At 40.2% G+C, this 21,400-nt stretch overlaps 1 protein-coding gene and 1 pseudogene across 1 annotated transcript; both read right to left on the reverse strand.

The window, feature by feature from the left end:
* Window positions 1-3,341: 3,341 nt before the first annotated feature.
* Window positions 3,342-5,165, reverse strand: LOC108702663 (E3 ubiquitin/ISG15 ligase TRIM25). The gene has a single exon (XM_018238268.2). The coding sequence runs from the start codon at window positions 5,137-5,139 to the stop codon at window positions 3,424-3,426; it is 1,716 nt and encodes a 571-aa protein (XP_018093757.1). The 5' UTR covers window positions 5,140-5,165; the 3' UTR covers window positions 3,342-3,423.
* A 10,335-nt stretch (window positions 5,166-15,500) lies between these two features.
* Window positions 15,501-17,828, reverse strand: LOC108702661 (annotated as a pseudogene).
* Window positions 17,829-21,400: the final 3,572 nt, after the last annotated feature.

Here is a 21,400-nt window from a genome sequence, read left to right on the forward strand (position 1 = left end):
TGTTTGCTTCTTCGGCTTTTGCTCTCCAGTAAGGCCTAATGAAGTAATTGGGACCTTACACAAACACGCAGGGGTTCCTTTATAAAGTTTGTGCAGTACATATTGGCCATGTTTTTTCCTGAGCGTTAAAATATTGCACTGCTATGCCGGTCTTTCCGTCTTTTGCGAATTTGCATTGCGCATAAATTTTCGCAAATGGCTCTCAAATGAGACGGGCGTTTGTGTGAGTGCGACCACTGTGTGAGGGGGTTGTGAGAGAAAATAGCGTTGACAGTAATTTCTATTCACAATCTGCAAAACTGTTTTGCGAACATTTTCTCCGCCACCAAAGTTGTGGCGTAACTCAAACATAGAGTGTGCGCATGAATATTTGCAAATTGCATTTTTTTGGCGTATTTAAAAAAGCTCTTATGGACACTCACAGTGCGAAAAATAATTAGCAATTCTGCTGGCACATTAAGGGGCACATTTACTTAGCTCGAGTGAAGGATTAGAATGAAAAATACTTCGAATTTCTAAGTATTTTTTTGGCTACTTCGACCATCGAATTGGCTGCTTCGACTTCGAATCGAACGATTCAAACTAAAAATCATTAGACTATTCGACCATTCGATAGTCGAAGTACTGTCTCTTTAAAAAAACTTTGACCACCTACTTCGCCACCTAAAACCTACCGAGCACCAATGTTTCCTAGCAATTTCTGATTGAAGAAAAATCATTTGATCGATGGATTAAAATCCTTCGAATCGTTTGATTCGAAGGATTTAATCGTTTATTATTCCTTCAATCGTTCGATCAAACGAATTGCGGTAAATCCTTCGACTTCGATATTTGAAGGATTTAACTTCGATCCATAGTAAATGTGCGAAACAATCTGAGTGAAACAATCTGCCCTGCGTGAAGTTTATAAATGAGCCCCACAGTGTTTATCAATGAAAGGGTTTCTAAACTGTCTCTAAACATGCCTCAATTGCTAAATATGTCATTTGGCTGGAGTACCCAAATATAGACAAATACAAGAGTCCTCTGCACTCAACCCATTATCAATATATTTAAGACAGAGACGTTTTGTGCTACTGCTACTGAAAAATGCCTTACCCTTTAAACAAAACAGGGATTGTTTGTCCATATATTGCAATATATTTAAGCTGGCCAACTACGTCAAAGTCATCCCATATCTGGCCAGTCCTATGCTCAATTTTATCTGATTCATTAAGAATTCTATTGCAGGTAAAACCTAGTCCCTGTGTAAAATGTAAAAGGAAGCAATAGAATTCTTAATGAATCTGATGCTATTTGAGCGTAGGACTGGCCAGATATGGAATGACTTTGACATAGTTGGCCAGCTTAAATATATTGCAATATATTTTGTTTGTTTTTTATAGGTGATTAAACGTTAGGTGATTAACAATTATACTGTAGGTGCCATGATTTAACATATTTCTTTAATATTTTTGTTTTTTGGTATTAAGTTTATTTAATAGTTATTGCAGCTTAATGTTATTTAATAGTATACAAATGAAAATGTTTACTTCGGCATGCATTTCCTTTATTTTCCCTTGTGGGCTTTTGTGTGTAAATTGGGGTGCCTTTCAGATCAGGTGCCGATCTGTTAGTACTAGGGCATTTTTCCCAGTTAAGTGAGTGCAGAAGGCAACTTATGGTTTCATATATGTTTGTTTGTTTTTGCTCCTGACGAAGATCCCTGTGGGGGGATCGAAACGTTGAGGCTTAATAATAAAACATTCTTTTGTTTTTTCACTAAAACCCTGTGAGTGGCGCAATCCTTGTTCACTATATATATATATATATATATATATATATATATATATATATATATATATATAGTGAATAAAGTACCCCCTCTTGTAAAATATAAGGATATTATAAGTTACCGAGGAGTTTCATGACCATATAAAAACACGAGGCCGAAGGCCGAGTGTTTTTATACAGGTCATGGAACTCCGAGGTAACTTCTAATATCCTCATATTTTGCAACTGGGGGTACTTTATTTATTATAATACACAAGTTTCAGTGAGTCATGTGACAGAAATGACATCAGAACTCACCGTTTATAACTGATGACATCAGAACTCACCGTTTATTAGGATATAATTTACAGGATATTCATGGCTTTTGTGTATTATATATATATATATATATATATTGATAGTTTTCAAACCAGCACTCCCTTTAGTGAATACATTTATTTTTGTTGCTACATAGTATCTGCTTCCAACGTTTCGGTCTTCTAACTTTTTCAAGGATGATCTCCCCAACAGGGACCGAAACGTTGGAAGCAGATACTATGTAACAATAAAAATTACATTTTTTTCACTAAAGGGAGTGCTGGTTTGGAAACTATCAGTGTATGCAAAATTACCTCGCACCCCTCTCTTTATCCATATTGCCTTGGTGTGCGGATACTCATTGGAGAATTATATATATATATATATATATATATATATATATATATCCATGTAGAAAGCTGAAGCACACTGGGATTTGTCAAGATAAAACTTATTTTATTAGATCAACGTTTCCAATGTTTTCTTAATAAAATAAGTTTTATCTTGACAAATCCCAGTGTGCTTCAGCTTTCTACATGGATATATAACTTTATCTGAATAGCACCTGGGTCCTTGTTCCAGTAAGTGTGTGCCACAGCCTTTCTACGTTTCTGCACCGAACTAAATCCAAATCTGAGTTTGCGTATGCGAATTAGGAGTGGAAAGGAAAATCACATAACGTCACAAAACAAGGAAATAAAAAAATGGTTTTTTCCATTTTTTTTCCTCTCCCTACCCTGATTTGCATATATAATTAGGATTCGGTTCGGTATTCAGCCAAATCTTTCAGGAAGGATTTAGGAATTTGGACTGATCCCAAATAGTGGATTCGGTGCATCCCTATTTTCTAGTAGACTTAAGATGTGAAGATCTAGCCAGATTCTTATTAGGGGTTAATTATTCATGTAATTTTTTTCTCTTAAATATAATCCTAACTACAAAGTATCAGCCATTTTCGAATGGACGGTGATATCTTTCAGATTGCAAATACCATTTATTATGGCTTACAGAAATGTATATTTTTGAGGGTTACAAATATATGTTGATATGTTTTTAATTATCCAAAGAATTTAAACTGTACAAACATTTTAATCATATTGGTTCAGTATTTTGTAGAAACTGACACTCATTTTTGTTTCAATTCACTTTCCATTAATATAGCCATTTTATGCAATTTTTAGACAACTGTATGTCATGCAAAAGAAGCACCACCCTATTTGGGAATAACACAAGTTTCCTGTCCCCCCAAAATAAACACCCTTGCCCCTCGATGGAGTATATCACGTAATACACGTTTCCCATGATGTGTTTTGTTTGCTTTTTTTGTGTTTAGGAACAATTAGTAAAGGTCTTTTATACTTTTATACTTTTCTTATTAAATAAAGAACTAATGATTGTCACCGAGGGTTCACCCCAGCGACCCACCCAGAATGCAGCATGAAGGGGCTCAGTGAATTTGCCAGTGAAGGTGTGTAGGTGTCTGATTGGCTCACTCAGCTCATAAAAGGACAGACACCCGGCCTCATTGTCCAATAAGATTCTGATTCTCCTATAGGAAGGGACGTGGGGTAAACTGATTACTTTTCTGTCATGTCTCATTGAATAATTATTATTCTCTTTGCATAAGCACCAGGATTTACAATTATCCCCAAGGTGAAACTGTACCCCATCCCTCTCTATACTGGGATAGGCCACCCCTACCCTCCAATCTCCTGTTTTACTGCCCTCCACTTCCCAGTAATATTGCCTTGAATGGAAACTTTCTTTGCTTAAGGCTTGATAATAATTAAATCTCTCTGGGCCCGGCGGGCGACGTTGGTCTGTTAGTGAGTAGGATACAGTTTTCCCGTCCTCTGATACAGATACATTGTTAGCAGCTGTATTTATATCCAGTACCAGGTCGGTAGCCTCCTGCCCACAGAGAATGGAAGGCGAATGTGGATACGTAGAATCGTGACCCTCTGTAGTTATGTTTATATCGTTACTATATAGGATTTCATCCCTGTGCCTAGAGATGCTTCCCTTTATCCCAGTCACAATCCCAGCTAAGCCTGTGAGTAATGTGTCTGAGATCAGATCCACATTCAGATCCCCTATAGCAGGGACCTTTATATCATCTCTTTCTCTGTCCTCATTATCTGCCCCCTCAGCCCCACAAAAGGCAGTTCCATTTGATTCCTGTTCCTGTAGGACAGTGAGTGGATCTGCCATGTTGCACAACTCCTCAATGTGACAGATCTTCCTGAACAGCTCATTCTTCTTAATTTCAAACTGCTGGATTAGTTCCCAAAGTTGGAGGAAAAGCTCCTCTTTCTTCCTGGAGATGTCACTCAGGAGTCGCTTCTCTAGGGCTTCCAGCTGTTCCCTGATGTCCCTAAATAGGGCACTGATACTCTCTGTCTCACCAGCTGCTTTTTCTGCCACTTCTCTCCTTCGCTCCTGCAGCCTCTGGGCTCCTCTCTCAGTCTCCTCTCTATCTGGCCTCAGTTTCTCCAGAACATTCCTCAGTTTCTCTTTCTTCTTCTCAGAGGCCTCATTCAGCAGCTCCACCCTGTGGCCCCTGTGTTCTCCAGCCAGGCAGCAGGACACACAGATACAGGCACCATCTTCACAGCAGTAATACTTTAGGAGCTCATTGTGTACAGAACATTTTCTGTTGCTGAAGGAAATAGTGGGTTCAGTTAAGACGTGCTCTGCTGACTTGCTGTGCACTCTCACATGGGCATCACACAGAGAAGCTTCACACAAGAGACAGGATTTAGTAGCAGGTACAGGGGAAAGGATGCAGTAATTGCAGATAATCCCAGTCCCTTCCTGCTCTAGGTGAGTAGAAAAGATTTGCTTTGCTATGTTACTCAGACTTCTGTTTCTCTTTAGTTCAGGTTTTCTCCTGTAATGTTGCCGGCATTCAGGGCAGGAAGGATCTTCCTCTATACTCTCCTGCCATTCCCATGTTTTCCCAATGCAGCCCTGGCAGTAATTATGGCCACACGGCAGGGATACAGGATCAGTATAAATTTCCTTGCAGATGCAGCAGGTCAGTTCATCTCTCATATCGGCAGCCGCCATCGCTAAAACAGAAACACAGAACGAAAAGTAAACATTTCCTTTTTTTTAAACACAGAGCTGCCCCTGGGAGTTTTGTGTCCTTGGTGCCTACCAGTTCATTTCGTAACAAATGTTTCATAACTAAACAAAAACCAAATCAATAACCAAGAAACAGAAGTGAAGATAAATTACTCTGGCTCTTTTCATTAATCAGCAAAGCAAAGTTTGCACGCACTCCCCAGAGACGGCCCTCCCCTGGATCCACGGCAATGAACAGACGAGGTACCGGCACACATATACGAATGAATGTGCCCTGAAAAGTCTGTGTTATTAAAAGTTTGCACAAAATAATCCATGTAAAATTTGATATTAGAACTTTTCAGTAACAGCACACCCAATTTTTGCACAATGAAATAAAATGTAATTCTAATAAACATTCCAATCTATATTGCTTACAAAGTGTCAATGGTTTTAAAGTTACCTGTATATGTTTTTGAAAAGACTCTCTTCACCCACCCACATATTAATAGAAACATACACTTAGAGGAAAACATGGCAGGGCGACTATAGCAGATTTACAAATCACTAGTCAAAACTGTAGTCTAGAAAGTTAAAATGGAACACATAGGGGCAAGTCTGCTAAAAGGTGCAAGTGAAAATTCAATCAGCAGCTGCCATTCCTGAAAGCAAAGAAGGGAACTAAAAGCTATTTTTTAAGCAGGGTGGATAGGTTGTCTTCATTTTAGTTCTCTTTTTCTTATCCTTTTAAATATTTGACTATATCATATATACATCTAATAAGAGCAATTAATGGTTTTTATATAACAAATTACGGTATATAAATATATAAATAATTTAATTATAGGTTAAAAAACTAGTTCATATACAATGGTGATTTGTACAAATGGAAATGTTCCTCAACATTCCTGTCTTTAAGGTAACTCCTGGTTTAGGATCATAAATGCAATACTTGCATGTAGAAAGCTTAAACTAACCAGGGTGAATGACAGGGGTGTCCTTTTGTGTTATATAACACTGAGTTACGGCGTGGGTGTCATGACAACGGCGGCGCCAATAGGAGGGAAGCACACGTACTCCAGGAGGTCCTCGCAATAGGCAGGCCCGGATTTGTGGAAAGGCCACCTAGGCCCGAGCCTAGGGGGGCAGGATTTTAGGGGGGCGGCATGCTGCCCAACCACACCCACATTGGTTCAAAAACACTGGGGATGCACTGGAGATACAATCATTTTTTAAATTTCCCGTGCACCAATCTCCATTTCTCCTGTTCCCCTGGAGGGGACAGGGGCGACGAACGGTAGTGGGCCTAGGGGTGCCCACTATGTAAATCTGGCGATAGGTGTAGGGGGAGCGTGTGAGCGTGTGCGATCAAGTGGTAAGATCCCGCAATAACTCAGCCACGTGACGTAGGACGCGGAAGTAACTTAAATCACGCGTTTGAGGGAAGACTTTCATTACGCCTTGACAAAGCAAACATTGTGAAACGCGCGTCGGCGTTCTTTTCCCTGATCTTTGGCTATTTTTAATTTATTTAAAAACCTTGGCTTAAACAATTTTCGTTGGGGGTGGTGCAAATAATCCTTGCTCGGTTCAGCTCCTTCTCTGTATACTAAACTCCCAGGAGACCGTGGAATTGTGGTTTTATAGGATATATCAGCCTCTCAAACCAGCTTAAGGCTCAGCTAACAATGAGACCACAGTCCCGGTTACTCTTCCTTCTCCATCTTTGTGGTGTCCCAGGGATAGAAAAAATTCCGGTAGCAGTTTTTGGACAACTCCACCTCCTCTTTTTTCATTTTCCTCCTTTTTTTATGAATCGAGCATTGATTTTAGTTTTTATCTTATCAAATGGCAGTCTATTTAATTTTATCAATTTAATCAATTGAACCTTACTATTCACGTATGAGTACTAACTTACACAGCACTGTAGCACTTTATATTTAATGAATTAAATTTCTCAACTAGTAATTTCTCTACATAAATCAATTTAATTTATAGCATTGCAAACAATTAATTAGAAATTAGTGATCAATTGGGGTAGCACTTAATCATTTGGCACAATATTATAGTTTACATTGGTAGGATATAAATCTGTGTGAAGGGGTTCCGTCCGAATTATATGGTTTAAGGTAATATATAGATCCTTTTGGATTTCAGAGCTCTTTATAATTAACTTATTGCACCGCACTTTATAACTTATTGCACAGCACTTTATAACTTATTGCTAAGTGATATATTCAACTTTATGCACTAATTAGTGGTGCTTATCTAAGTGCTTACAACTTAACTGACAATTAATAAGTGTGTTAAAATTACATTGTGACTGCCTTAGTCTAACTGATCAAGTGGGGGTTCTTTTCTATCACTCCTGATATAGTATAACTATTGAAAGCTCCATGGATTTTCAAAAGATTGTCAAAGATTGATACAGGCTTGGGAAAGAAATGTTGTACCCACCTTTCACCACAATCTGGGCAGCTATGTGGCAGATGTAATATTGATAAATGGTTATGCAGCTACTTATTCTTCTAATTTAAGTAGATTTGTAATGGAAAAGTCTCTGGGGGTACTTATCAGTAATAAACTTGGCTGTAACAAGTTATGCCAGTCAGCAGTAGGCAGGGAAGAGGCAGTAAAGGAAGGATCTCATTACTATATAGAATGGGGTTATGATTACAATATATAAATATATAAGGGGCAATAAATAGAAATAGAAAAACTACAGAGAAGAACAATTGAGCTGATAAAGGGAATTGAATTGTTCAGTTATGGGGAAAGGCTGGCCAAATTGGAATTGGTTACACTGGAGAAGCAGGGCCGGATTTACATAGCATCGAGTCCGGAGTACTGGGGATTGGTGCACACAAAATATTAAAAACAATTGTATCTCCTGCGAATCCCCAGTGCGTTGGAACCAATGCGGGTGTGGTTGGACGGCATGATGCCCCCCGAAAATTCTGCCACCCTACACTGGGGCCTTTTTACAAATCCAGCCTGTAGAGTAGAGGCTGTAAAGGGAGGATATAATCAGTATTTATAAGGGGGTTATGTTCACAATATATAAATAAATACGGGTCAATATATAGAGAAAGTAGAGAATAGAACAATTAAACTAATAAAGGGAATGGAAGGGTTCAGTTATGGGGAAAGGCTGAGCACCTTGTATGTTCCTGTGCACTTGATAAAGGGCCTAGCCCGAAACATGTTGTGTCTGGTTACATTCCCAATAAAAGATTTTGCAGTCTAAGAATACTGCTGTGGATTTGTCCTGCATTTGGATTTTCATTGATTGACTCGATTGGGGCATCAACACAGGATACCCCGCAGGATAACCAATCAAACAATAAAACGGTGAGCTGCAGTTCATCTTTACTTACAATAGAAAGGCTGAGCAAGTTGGGATTGGTTACACTGGAGAAGAGGCAATTAAGGGGGATATGATCACTATATATAATGATATATTCACCAGTAGATCCTTCCCGCAGCCACAAGGGAGCCAATCAGATTACTTAAACTTGGAAGTTGTGGGTTTTATTTTCCTGAAGCAGCTTAACTGGCATATACAGTAGATAGCTGCAAGGAAAGGCTGGGTGCCTTTTTAAAAAAAGGTTATTGAAATTAACTCTTAGTACAAAGTCGAACCCAGGGAATGGTACAATTGCCCGCAGATGCAGGAAAGACTTTTTTCCCCCTGAGGCAAAATGGAGAAGCTTAATATGAGGGTTTACAACTTCTTGTGGATCTACTAACATCTAGGCAGGTTTGAACTTGATAGATGTGAGTTTTTTTTCAATGTCATCTACTATGCTGCTACTAAATATGCCCTTATACACACTGTGTGACGTCTGACACTTATTTCTAGTGAATCTCTCCTTAAATCTTTCCCAAATCTTTCCCCAAATAAGTCTACTCCCTGTAAAGTAATGAATGAGAAATAAGCCTGATCCCAGATTTCATAAAAGAAGTAGCTACAAATTGTTTGACCAAGCACTAAAGTAAAAAGGAAGAAAATTTAAGCCTATTCATGTGCTGCACCTCGGTGCAAACCCACAACGGTATTTTACCGGCCTAGCTGTTAAAACACCTGCCAAGGCGGGTATGCGATACGCCGAAATGCAGGCTTCAAGTCAGATGCAACGCAAAACAAATTAATCAACAGCAACGTCCGATGCGACACGACTGTCGGATGCAGTCGCTGCATACTGCGTCTGCATCCGACAGTCATGTCGCTTCGGATGAACCCTGCAACACCCAACGTTGCTTTTGCTTACCTTGTTTCCGTCACTTCCCACTTGACCCCTGCGTTTTAGCGCAGCTCGGATCCGGCACAATCGCAGGGAAATCATCCATGTAGTTCTACCCTAATATATCAGCCTGTATGACTGATTCAGCGAGAGAATTCCACATCTTCACAGCTCTCACTGTAAAAAAAAAACCTGTCCGAATATTTAGGCGGAACCTCTTTTCTTCAAATCAGAATGGGTGACCTCGTGTCAACTGGAAAGACCTTCTAGTAAATAAAGCATTACAGAGATATTTATATAAGCCCCTTATATATTTATACATAATTATCATATCACCCCTTAAGCGCCTCTTCTCCAGCGTGAAAATCCCCAATTGGCCAGTCTTTCCTCATAGCTAAGATTTTTCCATACCTTTTACCAGCTTAGTTGCCCTTCTCTGGACCCTCTCTAATACAATAATGTCCTGTTTGAGCGCTGGGGACCAAAACTGTACGGCATATTCTAGATGGGGACTTACCAGTGCTCTATACAGTGGAAGAATGACCCCCTCCTCCCTTGACTCTATGCCCCTTTTAATACAGCTCAAGACCTTATTTGCCCTTGATGCTGCTGACTGGCATTGCTCGCTACAGCCAAGTTTATCATCTACAAGGACTCCAAGGTCCTTTTCCATAATGGATTTGCCTAGTGCAGTCCCATTAAGGGTATAAGTGGATATTTTTACATCCCAGGTGCATGACTTTACATTTATCAACATTGAATCTCATTTGCCACTTAGCTGCCCAGATTGCCAGTTTGTCAAGATCCTGTTGCAAGGATGCCACATCCTGGATGGAATTAATTGGGCTGGATAGTTTTGTGTCATCTGCAAACACTGATACATTACTTATAATACCCTCCCCTAAGTCATTAATGAACAAGTTAATTAAAAGTGGACCCAATACTGAGCCCTGAGGGACCCCACTAAGAACCTTACACCTTTTTTTCTATGGCAGTATATTACTTAGTAGAGTAGTTATAAATAGTGTATAGTAAGGTGCAAGACTGTGGCAGTTTTTTTGATTTGGCTAAACAAAACAAAAAGAACAAAAGGGTTCAAACAAGTTTCCAGGATTTCAACACTCAGAATTTATTAGCATTGCAAATATAAGAGGGACTGGCTACTTACAGTACCCCAGATTAGAACTGATCACATCAATAGCTAATAACCTGCAGAGAAACCATTCTATAGATATCATTCATATGATGCGCTGGTTGCACACAGTCCATCCGGCAGGGCAGCCCTCAAGACACCTACCAACAAGAATTGACCAAATTGTCCGGTTACCGTCAGACTCCTTGTTATGAAGTGATCACTGCAGCCCAGGCTTTGAATGCTGTGCCCCTATAGCTGGAAATTGTAAGTGTAAGCCTAGCACAACACACTACTTTTCTCTCTGTGTGAGTAGGGATAAATCTGCAATAATTCTGTGTTACAAGGTTCAACACATTGCAAGGACTGGTTCAGTCCCTGGATTAATTTGGGCTAAGAGTTTTTTAGTAGCCCTGTATTTCTTGTGCCTAATGTCTAAGGTACATTTCCCAGTACAATGTCTCTGAGATAAATAGCCACTAAATTCTCATTCTCTGCTTTTCATCTAGTTTTTTAAAAAATAATTCGAGGACTTCTCCCCCCCTCTAACTTTGTCATTGGTGCCAAAGTGGACCCCCAACTTCCAGGTCTTCCCTAGCCCCTCCCAATAATCTTTCCCCCACATTCAAACCCTAGCACCAGGCAAGCCACAGACAGTTGGGCATGTAGGGTTCTTGCGTCCAATACCCAATCCACCTCCTTAATAATAATGTGAAGTTCCCTTTAGGGTACTGTGGAGAAACCCAGCCCAAAATTCGCCATGTCTGTCTTCACCCAAGGCGAGGCTATGTTTTTCTGTGCAGGTACTTTGAGCAGCATAAAAGCAGATTGTGGACCTGTGTTTCTCCACAGGCTGAGATCTGCTACATCTGGCCACTAGCCTTAGCCATCCACCATTAGGGATGTGCAAATTTCTTTTTCTCTTCTTCAAGTAACTGGCAGCCCTTGCCCCTTTCAATTTACTGATAATACATAGTTACCAGGGTCCTATTTATGTTTAGTTTCATTGAGCCTTATCTTTCATATATTTTTCATTGTCTGGACTAATTGTGTGTTAAGGTCCCCATAAACAGGCCGATATAACATGCAGATTATGTTAGAAGCTTATTGGGCAGTGTATGGGGCCCTCTGATGAGTTTTCCAGATTGATATCTTGCCGAAAGTTGGTCAGATGTCAATCATGCAGGTTTAAAAATCTTGTTGGATTGAGGACCACGTTGGTTTAATGGTCCGCCTGTAGTCCGCTAGCTGTGAGGCCACTATCCACAATTAGATCAGCCCAATATTTTTCACCTCATGGTGGGCATATCAAGGAAAGATCCACTCGTTTGGCGACCTCTGTATGTATGGCCACCTTTAGGTGGGGTGAGACAGGAAAGTACCCTTGTCTTCAAGTGTTTCCTTTCCCAAAGTTTTTGTTTTAAATAATGAATAATATCATGTATGTGCAATGGTGCAACCCCACACATGTGTCAACCAAACCTTCCTGCAGCTCCTTTACAGATGACCTTATGGACTCTGCTTCAGATGCATCAATTTCCTTAATTTCAGATCATTAGATGAGCCCATAGTTGCTGAGTAACAGGCCAAAGTTTGCAGTGTCACAGATTTTATTAAGCTCTGCAGTTATCAAAATGTGAAAGCTCGTTATGTTTGTTAAAGGGGCACTAAACCCTAAAGCCAAACATGGCTTATTAAGGAAGGAGCAAATGTTGTGCCTCCTGGTTATAGTGCATTTCTCTCTGAAAATGGGCCGTTCCACACATTGTTCAGAAGAACAGTGTACCTTGATTAAAAAGTTGATTGGAGAGGGGAAAACATAAAAAGAAGTGCAGAAAATAACAGGCTGTTAAACTAAAATGATCTCAAATGCTTTATAATGACAACCAAAACCTGAAAGACAGGAAAGGAAACGGAAAACTACTATTCAAATGGATAAAAGAATAGCCAAAATGGAAAAGACTCCAGGCCAATGATCAGCTCCAGGAAGATCAAAAAAGTGTAAAGTTACCTGTGACGAAAGCGTTATTGTTCTTTTTGTGTCTAGGGGCCGCAGCCAGTTTGTCAGACGATCCCCAAACACTGAATTCAAGCCACAGTACAGAATGAAGCCAGTGAAGCTGGTGGCACAAGCATTATGATATGGGGATGTTTCTCAGACTATGGTGTTGGGCCTATGTATCACATACCAGGGATCACAGATCAGTTTCAATACATCAAAATACTTGAAGAGGTCATGTTGCCTTATACCGAAGAGGAAATACCCTTGAAATGGAATTTCAACAAGACAATGACCCCAAACACACCAGTAAATGAGCAACATCTTGGTTCCAGACCAACCAGATTGACGTTATGAAGTGGCCAGCCCAATCTCCACACCATAATCCAAAAGAAAACTTGTGGGGCGACATCAAAAATGCTGTTTGTGAGGCAAAAACAAGAAATGTAGAAGAATTGTGGAATGTGGAAATAAAAGCGATTATAAGGATTTTGAGCTTTATTTACTTTTTTTTTTTAACTCACTGCTATTATTCTGAACACAACTGTAGAAGCTGATGCTACAGGACTGATTATTAAATCCTCATGCTAATTGTAGTTCCATGTAATATTAATCTGAATTAATCAACCTTTTAGTGTGCCATTTTCTATGTTTATACAGTAAATTGTAAGTGGGTCTCTAAGCTCAATGACAGACAAGTAATGGACAGCAGCACAGAGTATGTGCAGTGAATCAGCAGAAAAGAAGATAGGGAGCTACTGGGTCATCTTTGGAGGCACAGCTCATCCCTGCTACAGGGCTGTGGTACAGTATCCCAAAACATAATAGGGCTTATTTACATTCTGTAAGAGCAGTGGGCAACTTACACTTTTTCCCGCAGTGAGTGCATCCATACCCACTTTCATTAAAGGTACTTGCTTCCTTCCTGCCTTCCAGAATTAATGACAGACAGTCTTCGTGCATGTGAACGTCCAAATTGGTTGCGCCGGGCACAATTGTGTGCAATTCAAAATTAGCATTGTGCCCCAAATGAAGCATAAATTATGGGGGAAAGTGGTGCATTGTGGGGGAAAACATGACCATTGTACACAAGCTTTAACTTGGGTCAGAGTAAGTGAATGTAAGTGAAGTGGATGCAGGTGTAGCATTTCTAGCCTGTTTGCTTCTTCGGCTTTTGCTCTCCAGTAAGGCCTAATGAAGTAATTGGGGCTGATGACCTTGCACAAAACACGAAGGGGGTCCTTTATAAAGTTTGCGCAGTACATATTGTCCATGTTTTTTCCTGAGCGCTAAAATATTACACTGCTATGCCGGTTTTTCCATCTTTTGCGAATGTGCATTGCGCATACATTTTTGCAAATGGCTCTCAAATAAATCCTTATTGGAAACAAAACCAGCCTTTTGGGTTTATTTACTGTTTACATGTTTTTTTAGTAGGGATGCACCAAATCCAGATTCGGTTTGGGATTCGGGCCAGGATTCTCTTTCAGACGGATTGAGATTCGCAGAATTCTTGTGCCTGGCAAAACGGAATCCGAATTCTAATTTGCATATGCAAATTAGGGCAGGAAGGTAAATCATGTGACTATTCATTGTAGATAAAAATAGATTTTCCTTTTTTTCCTTTCCGTACCCTAATTCGGATTCGGTTCTTTTGGGATTTGGGAATTTGGCCAAATGTTATCCCTATTTTCTAGTAGACTTAAGATGCAAAGATCCAATGTAGGGAAGGATCCATTATCTGGAAAACCCCAGGTCCCAAGCATTCTGGATAACAAGTCTCATACCTGTAGAAGCATATATCAATTTTAGTGGCTAAACAATCCTATTGGCCTTATATAAAGTTCAAAATATTTGGGAAAAAAACCCTTATATGGAAACCCCAGGTCCAAAACATTTTAGTTAATAGAAACCAAAGCTGTACATGCTGTATAACACTAACATTTGGTTATATACTAGATGTAGGCAGCAGAGGCACCTGCCTGGGGTGCAACAATGGGGGGGGGACACATGGGGGAGGCAAGGGGGCTGCATTTGGATGTAATATCAGTTTTTGTTAGAGTTTTGATGCTTTGCCCCCTAAGCGTAGTTTCTGTTCTCAGCAGCAGTCCAGAGCGCACTGAGCATGTGCAGTGCCATTAACACACAAAAGATGACCTAACAAGATCCAAGATGGGGAGCTGCTAAGGGCAACTTTATGTATCAACTGCTATGGAGCTACTGAAGCTCATGATTAGTACAGTAAGTTCAGTATATAAAATACAGCATTTCTATCCAGATTCTTATTAGGGGTTAATTATTCACATAATTTTTTTTAAAAGTTTCTTTTAATGTTTTAATTGAAAAGATAATCCTAACTACAAAGTATCAGCCATTTTCGAATGAACGGTGATATCTTTCAGATTGCAAATACCGTTTATTATGGCTTACAGAAATGTATATTTTTCGAAGGGTACGGATATGTGTTGATTGTTTTTAATTATCTAAAGAATTATCTAAAGAATTTAAACTGTACAAACATTTTTATCAGATTGGTTCAGTTCTTGGAAAAAAAAAACATTATTCTAGAAGATCTGTTTTTCAGCCAAAGCAGTGAAAATCCAAAAAAAACATTTGTTCATGCCACAGAAACAATATAATGTAATGAGCCTGTATATTTTGTACAAACTGACACTCATTTTGGTTTCAATCACTTTCCAATAATATAGCCATTTTATGCTTTAAATAGACAACTGGAAACAACCTTTGGAGCAGGCACTCAATGAAGGCAAACTTCCACCAGGCAGATGAATTCAAAGTGAAGAGGGTTTATTGTGTCCACAGCCTTACGCGTTTCGTGTCATAAACACTTAATCATGAGCCTATGAATAAGTGTTTATGACACGAAACGCGTAAGGCTGTAGACACAATAAACTCTCTTCACTTTGAATTCATCTGCCTGGTGGAAGTTTGCCTTCATTGAGTGCCTGCTCCAAAGCTTTTTTCGGCTTGTCCTCTCCCCGTGCACCTGGGCTTCTTCCTTTATCTGGTGAGTTATCACTTTTCTACTTGGAGACCCTGAACTCCAGACTTGTTATTAAATAGACAACTGCATGTCACGCAAAAGTAGCACCGCCCTTTTCAGAAAAAAACATTTTGAAAAGCTTTCTATCCCCCAAAATAAACACCCCTGCCCCTTGATGGAGTATATCATGGGGATTTGTGTCATTCAGGTGTATTAGATGTTTCCCATGATGTGTTTTTGGGGCTTTTTTTGTTATACTTTTAATCCCCAAGATATATTTTGTCTTTAGGAACAATTAGTAAAAGGCTTTTGTAGTTATATATTTTTAATTAAATAAAGAACTAATGATTGTCACCGAGGGTTCACCGAAGCGACCCACCCAGAATGCAGCATGAAGGGGCTCAGTGAATTTGCCAGTGAAGGTGTGTAGGTGCCTGATTGACTCACTCAGCTCATAAAAGGACAGACGCCCGGCCTCATTGTCCAATAAGATTCTGATTCTCCTACAGGAAGGGACGTGGGGTAAACTGATTACTTTTCTGTCATGTCTCATTGAATAATCATTATTCTCTTTGCATAAGCACCAGGATTTACAATTATCCCCAAGGTGAAACGTTACCCCATCCCTCTCTATACTGGGATAGGCCACCCCTACCCTCCAATCTCCTTTTTTACTGCCCTCCACTTCCCAGTAATATTGCCTTGAATGGAAACTTTCTTTGCTTAAGGCTTGATAATAATTAAATCTCTCTGGGCCCGGCGGGCGACATTGGTCTGTTAGTGAGTAGGATACAGTTTTCCCGTCCTCTGATACAGATACATTGTTAGCAGCTGTATTTATATCCAGTACCAGGTCGGTAGCCTCCTGCCAACAGAGAAGGGAAGGCATAAATTCTGTAACTTGGTTACAAGAAATAGGATATGTGGAATCCTTACCCTCTGTCGTTCTGTTTATATCATTACTATAAGGCTTAAGGCTTGATATAAGGCTTAAGGCTTGATAATATTTAAATCTCTCTGGGGTCTGCGGGCGACATCGGTCTCTTAGAGAGTAGATGGCAGTTTTCCTGTCCTCTGATACAGATACATTGTTAGCAGCTGTATTTATATCCAGTGCCAGGACTGTAGCCTCCTGCCTACACAGAATAGAAGGTGTAAGTTCTGTAACTTGGTTACAAGAAATAGGATACGTGGAATCGTTACTCTCTGTAGTTGTGTTTATATCATTACTATACAAGATTTCATCCTTGTGCCTAGAGATGCTTCCGTTTATATCAGTCACAATCCCAACTAAGCCTGTGAGTAATTTCTCTGAGATCAGATCCACATCTACAGCAGGGACCTTTATATCATCTCTCTCTCTGTCCTCATCATCTGTCTCCTCAGCCCCACAAAAGGCAGTTCCATCTGATTCCTGTTCCTGTAGGACAGTGAGTGGATCTGCCATGTTGCACAACTCCTCAATTTGACAGATCTTCCTGGACAATTTGATCTTCTTTATTTCCAGCTCCTGGATCAGATTAGTGAGTTGGAGGGAAAGCTCCTCTTTCTGCCTGGAGATGTCACTCAGGAGTCGCTTCTCTAGGGCTTCCAGCTGTTCCTTGATGTCCCTAAATAGGGCAGTGACTTTCTCTGTCTCACCTGCTGCTTTTTCTGCCACTTCTCTCATGCGCTCCTGCAGCCTCTGGACTCCTCTCTCAGTCTTCTCTCTATATGGGCTCAGTTTCACCAGAACATTCCTCAGTTTCTCTTTCTTCTTCTCAGAGGCCTCATTCAGCAGCTCCACCCTGTGGCCCCTGTGTTCTCCAGCCAGGCAGCAGGAGGTACAGATACAGGCACCACAGGCACCACCTCACAGCAGTAATACTTTAGAAGCTCATTGTGTACAGAACATTTTCTGTTGCTGAAGGAAGCAGTGGGTTCAGTTAAGACGTGTTCTGCTGACTTGCTGTGCACTCTCACATGGGCATCACACAGAAAAGCTTCACACAAGAGACAGGATTTAGTAGCAGGTACAGGGGAATGGATGCAGTAATTACAGAAAATCCCAGTCCCGTCCTGCTCTGGGTGAGTAGAAAAAAATTGCTTTGCTATGTTACTCAGACATCCATTTCTCTTTAGTTCAGGTTTTCTCCTGTAACTCTGTGTGCATTCAGGGCAAGAATGATCTTCCTTTAAACTCTCCTGCCTTTTCCATGTTCTCTCAATGCAGACCTGGCAGAAATTATGGCCACACGGCAGGGATACAGGATCAGTATAAATTTCCTGGCAGATGGAGCAGGTCAGTTCATGTCTTATATCGGCAGCCGCCATTGCTAAAGTAGGAACACAGAACAAAAAGTAAACATTTCCTTTAATTAAAGGGGATCCGTCACCCAAAAAAATAATTCCAAATCCTATTTTAACATGTTAGTCAACCAAAATGAACTTTAATTACACTGTAAAAATTATTTGAATCTTGTTTCCTTCTGTCTGGGAACTCATAATTATAGTAAGCAGGCAGGAGCCTTACATCATCTCAAAATCTTGTTTATGAACCAGAATGGGGGACCTGATATCCATCCCCATGTACTGGTTACACAATTAAATGGTGAAGAGAACAGGGGGAATGTGGGCAGTGCAGTGAAATCTAGGTGCAGAATGGAAAATAAAAGTAATTGCCTGTCCTGCATCTATGCCTAAGGCATAGGGGGGGGCAGGCAATATTTGATTGCTGAGATTTTTAAATGCATTTACAACAACCATGGGGCAAATTCACTAAGCGCCGAAGCGTCGAACGCTAGCGTTAATTCGCTAGCATTTGGCATTTTCGTTACTGCGCAAATTCACTAACGAACGCTGGCGTAGTTTCGCTAGTGTTACTTCGCACCCTTACGCCTGGCGAATTTTCGCTAGCGACGTAACTACGCAAATTCACTAACTTGCGCAGTGTACTGAACGCTACCTTTTACGCTAGACTTCCTTCGCCACGTCAGACCTGGTGAAGCGCAATAGAGTAGATAGGGATTGTTTCAAAAAAAGTCAAAATTTTTTCTAAGTCCCAAAAAACGCTGGTGTGTTTTCTACATTATGGATGATAGGCTGAAAAAGATCGAAAAATTTTTTGGGGCTCCCCTCCTTCCCCCCTACATTTCCTGACTCATGGCAACTTACCTAGACAGTGGGCACATGTGTAGGGCAAAATAAAATTTTTATTTGCTGATTTGAAGGTTTTCTAGGCATTTGTAGTGCTGATACGTATTCCTCCATTGAAATTTGAATTTGGCGCCGTATGCAAATTAGCCTTCGCTAGCGTAACTTCGCTTTACTTAGCGAATCAACGCTAGCGCAACTTCGCAAACTTACGCTACCCCTGTGCGCAACTTCGGATTTTAGTGAATTTGCAGAGCGCTGGCGATAATACGCCTGGCGAAGTGCGGCGAAGTTGCGCCTGGCGCAAATTCGAATCGTAGTGAATTTGCCCATGAATGATTAAATAAAGAGAACATTTGGGTTTCATATTTAATTTGAAAAGGGCATTTATTATACAGCTTTTTATGTCTGGGCGACAGGTCCACTTTAAAGGAACAGTTAAGTGTAAAAATAAAAACTGGATAAATAGATAGGCTGTGCAAAATAAAAAATGTTTCTAATATAGTTAGTTAGGCAAAAATGTATTGTATAAAGGCTGGAGTGACTGGATGTCTAACATAACAGAACACTACTTCCTAGTGATGTGCGGGTCAGGATTTTCCTGACCCGCACCCGACCCTAACCTGCCCTGCTGCAACCAGCGCCCGCCCACACCCGTGCTTCTGGGGTCCTTTTATAGACCCACACCGCCCCGCCGATGACATCACAATGACGTCACAAAAGAGGCGTGCAGACGGGAGACTATAAACCGGAACACGGAAGTCGGATGCCAGCATTTGAGCAGTGCGAGTCGGATGCCGGCCTTAGGAGCAGTGCGAGGTCGACCCGAACCCGACCGACCCGCGGGTAAACCCGTGGGTCCCGCGGGTATCGGGTCGGCCCGTACATCACTACTACTTCCTGCTTTTCAGCTCTTTAAATCTGACTTACAGTCACAAAAAATGGAGCGCTCACCTCCCAGAAAAACACTGTTGTTGTGTCTGGTGCTGAACTAGAAGACCCAATCCTGTCCTAGGGTCACATCAATACATGGAAAAAAATCCAGCAGCACACTGTTAAATTTGCAGTGTGCTGCTGGATTTTTTTCCATCCTTTAAATCTGACTTAGTGACTTGAACGGGAGCCACATAGGACATACCTGAAGACCCTCTTCACCCACCCACATATTAATAGAAATATACACTATTTCAAGTTTGCTAAAAGATGAAAGTGAAAATTAGGAGATCAGCAGCCGCCATTGCTTAAAGCAGGGTGTATACTGCCCTCAGGGCACTGTATTTTGTGTGGCTAGATAGTCAGCTAAACAATTGCTAGAATCGTCAATGAACAGAATAACTCGCTTTCTTGAAATATTTACTGGTGAATTCTAACTTTCTTATTTTGTGAAACTGAAATACAATACAGACAACAGCAAATCAATATACACATATGCAGAACAAATGCAAACACACTTTTACATATAAGTATCTTAATATAATAATGAACTTACAGGCAAATGATGTCCCAGGATTGAGCAAGAAACAGCCAGAATCATAAGGAGAAAACATCCAAAGTGAAAGCAACTCTAGAACTTTGTAATATAGGTCACTTCCTTCTTACATACAGTATTTAAAGGGGTTGTTCACATTTGAGATAACTTTAAGTATGATATAGAGAGTGATATTCCGAGACAATTTGCAATTTGTTTTCATTTTTTATTATTGAAGGTTTTTGAATTATTTAGCTTTTCATTCAGCAGCTCTTCAATTTGCATCTTAAGCAATCTGGTAACTAGGGTCCAAATTCCCCTAGCAACCATGCATTGATTTGAATAAGAGACTGGAATATGAATAGGAGAGGGCATGAATAGAAGGATCAGTAATAAAAAGTAACAATACATTATAACTATAAAACTATAAAAAAAAATAAACAATGAAAACCAATTGAAAAGTTGCTTAGAATTTGCCGTTCTATAACATACACAACGTAGGGATGACTGTGTACTGGGGTTAATTTCAAGCTCTCTATCTCAGAAAAGACACCCCCACTCCAGGTGTGACAAGGTAATCCAATGATTCAAAGTAACTGAGAGAAAGCACGCCAAGCAGATTTACTGCTAAGTGGTTTATTGTTCACACAACATGTTTCGGGCTACTCGCCCTTTATCAAGTGTAAAACAGACAGATTAATCACATACTTTTAAGGGTACAGACAGGAAGTGAGGTCACACAGGGTGGGTGTGGGTTACCTTAATTAGGTTCAGGTCATTAACCATGTAGCCATATTACATATGAAAAAATGGGGGGATTGCCATGGTATCTAAGCGTGTAACAGGTGCAAAGAAATAAATTATTCAATAGAAAAAAATTATTCAATAGAAAAAACAACATAATTGTAGAAAGACTTTCAAGAGTCCAAAGTTCCCATATAGTACTGCCCATTGTTAGGGCCTACTAAAAAAACTTGATAATCCTGTGTATTTAAGTAGGAAGGAATAGCCCAGTATTCTTACCATTAGCCGTACAAACTAGTATATTGTATCTATCTTGGGCAAGGAGATATTTATCAGAGTCAGTTTCAAACATAGGCAACATTGTAGCAGCATTAAAGAAAACATTTTACACTCCAGCTGTCATTCATGCCTTTTGGCTGTAATGTATCAAGTCTCTTTATCCAGTAAGCTTCCCCTTGTAGTAACTTCTTAATAATATTCCCACCTCTCTGAGGGGGGGCTGACTACTTCCAAGACTGCCCACCTTAACTGGGATTGGTTG

The sequence above is a fragment of the Xenopus laevis genome, chromosome 9_10S, assembly GCF_017654675.1.
Source record: "Xenopus laevis strain J_2021 chromosome 9_10S, Xenopus_laevis_v10.1, whole genome shotgun sequence".
In the NCBI taxonomy this organism is placed as follows: Eukaryota; Metazoa; Chordata; class Amphibia; order Anura; family Pipidae; genus Xenopus; species Xenopus laevis.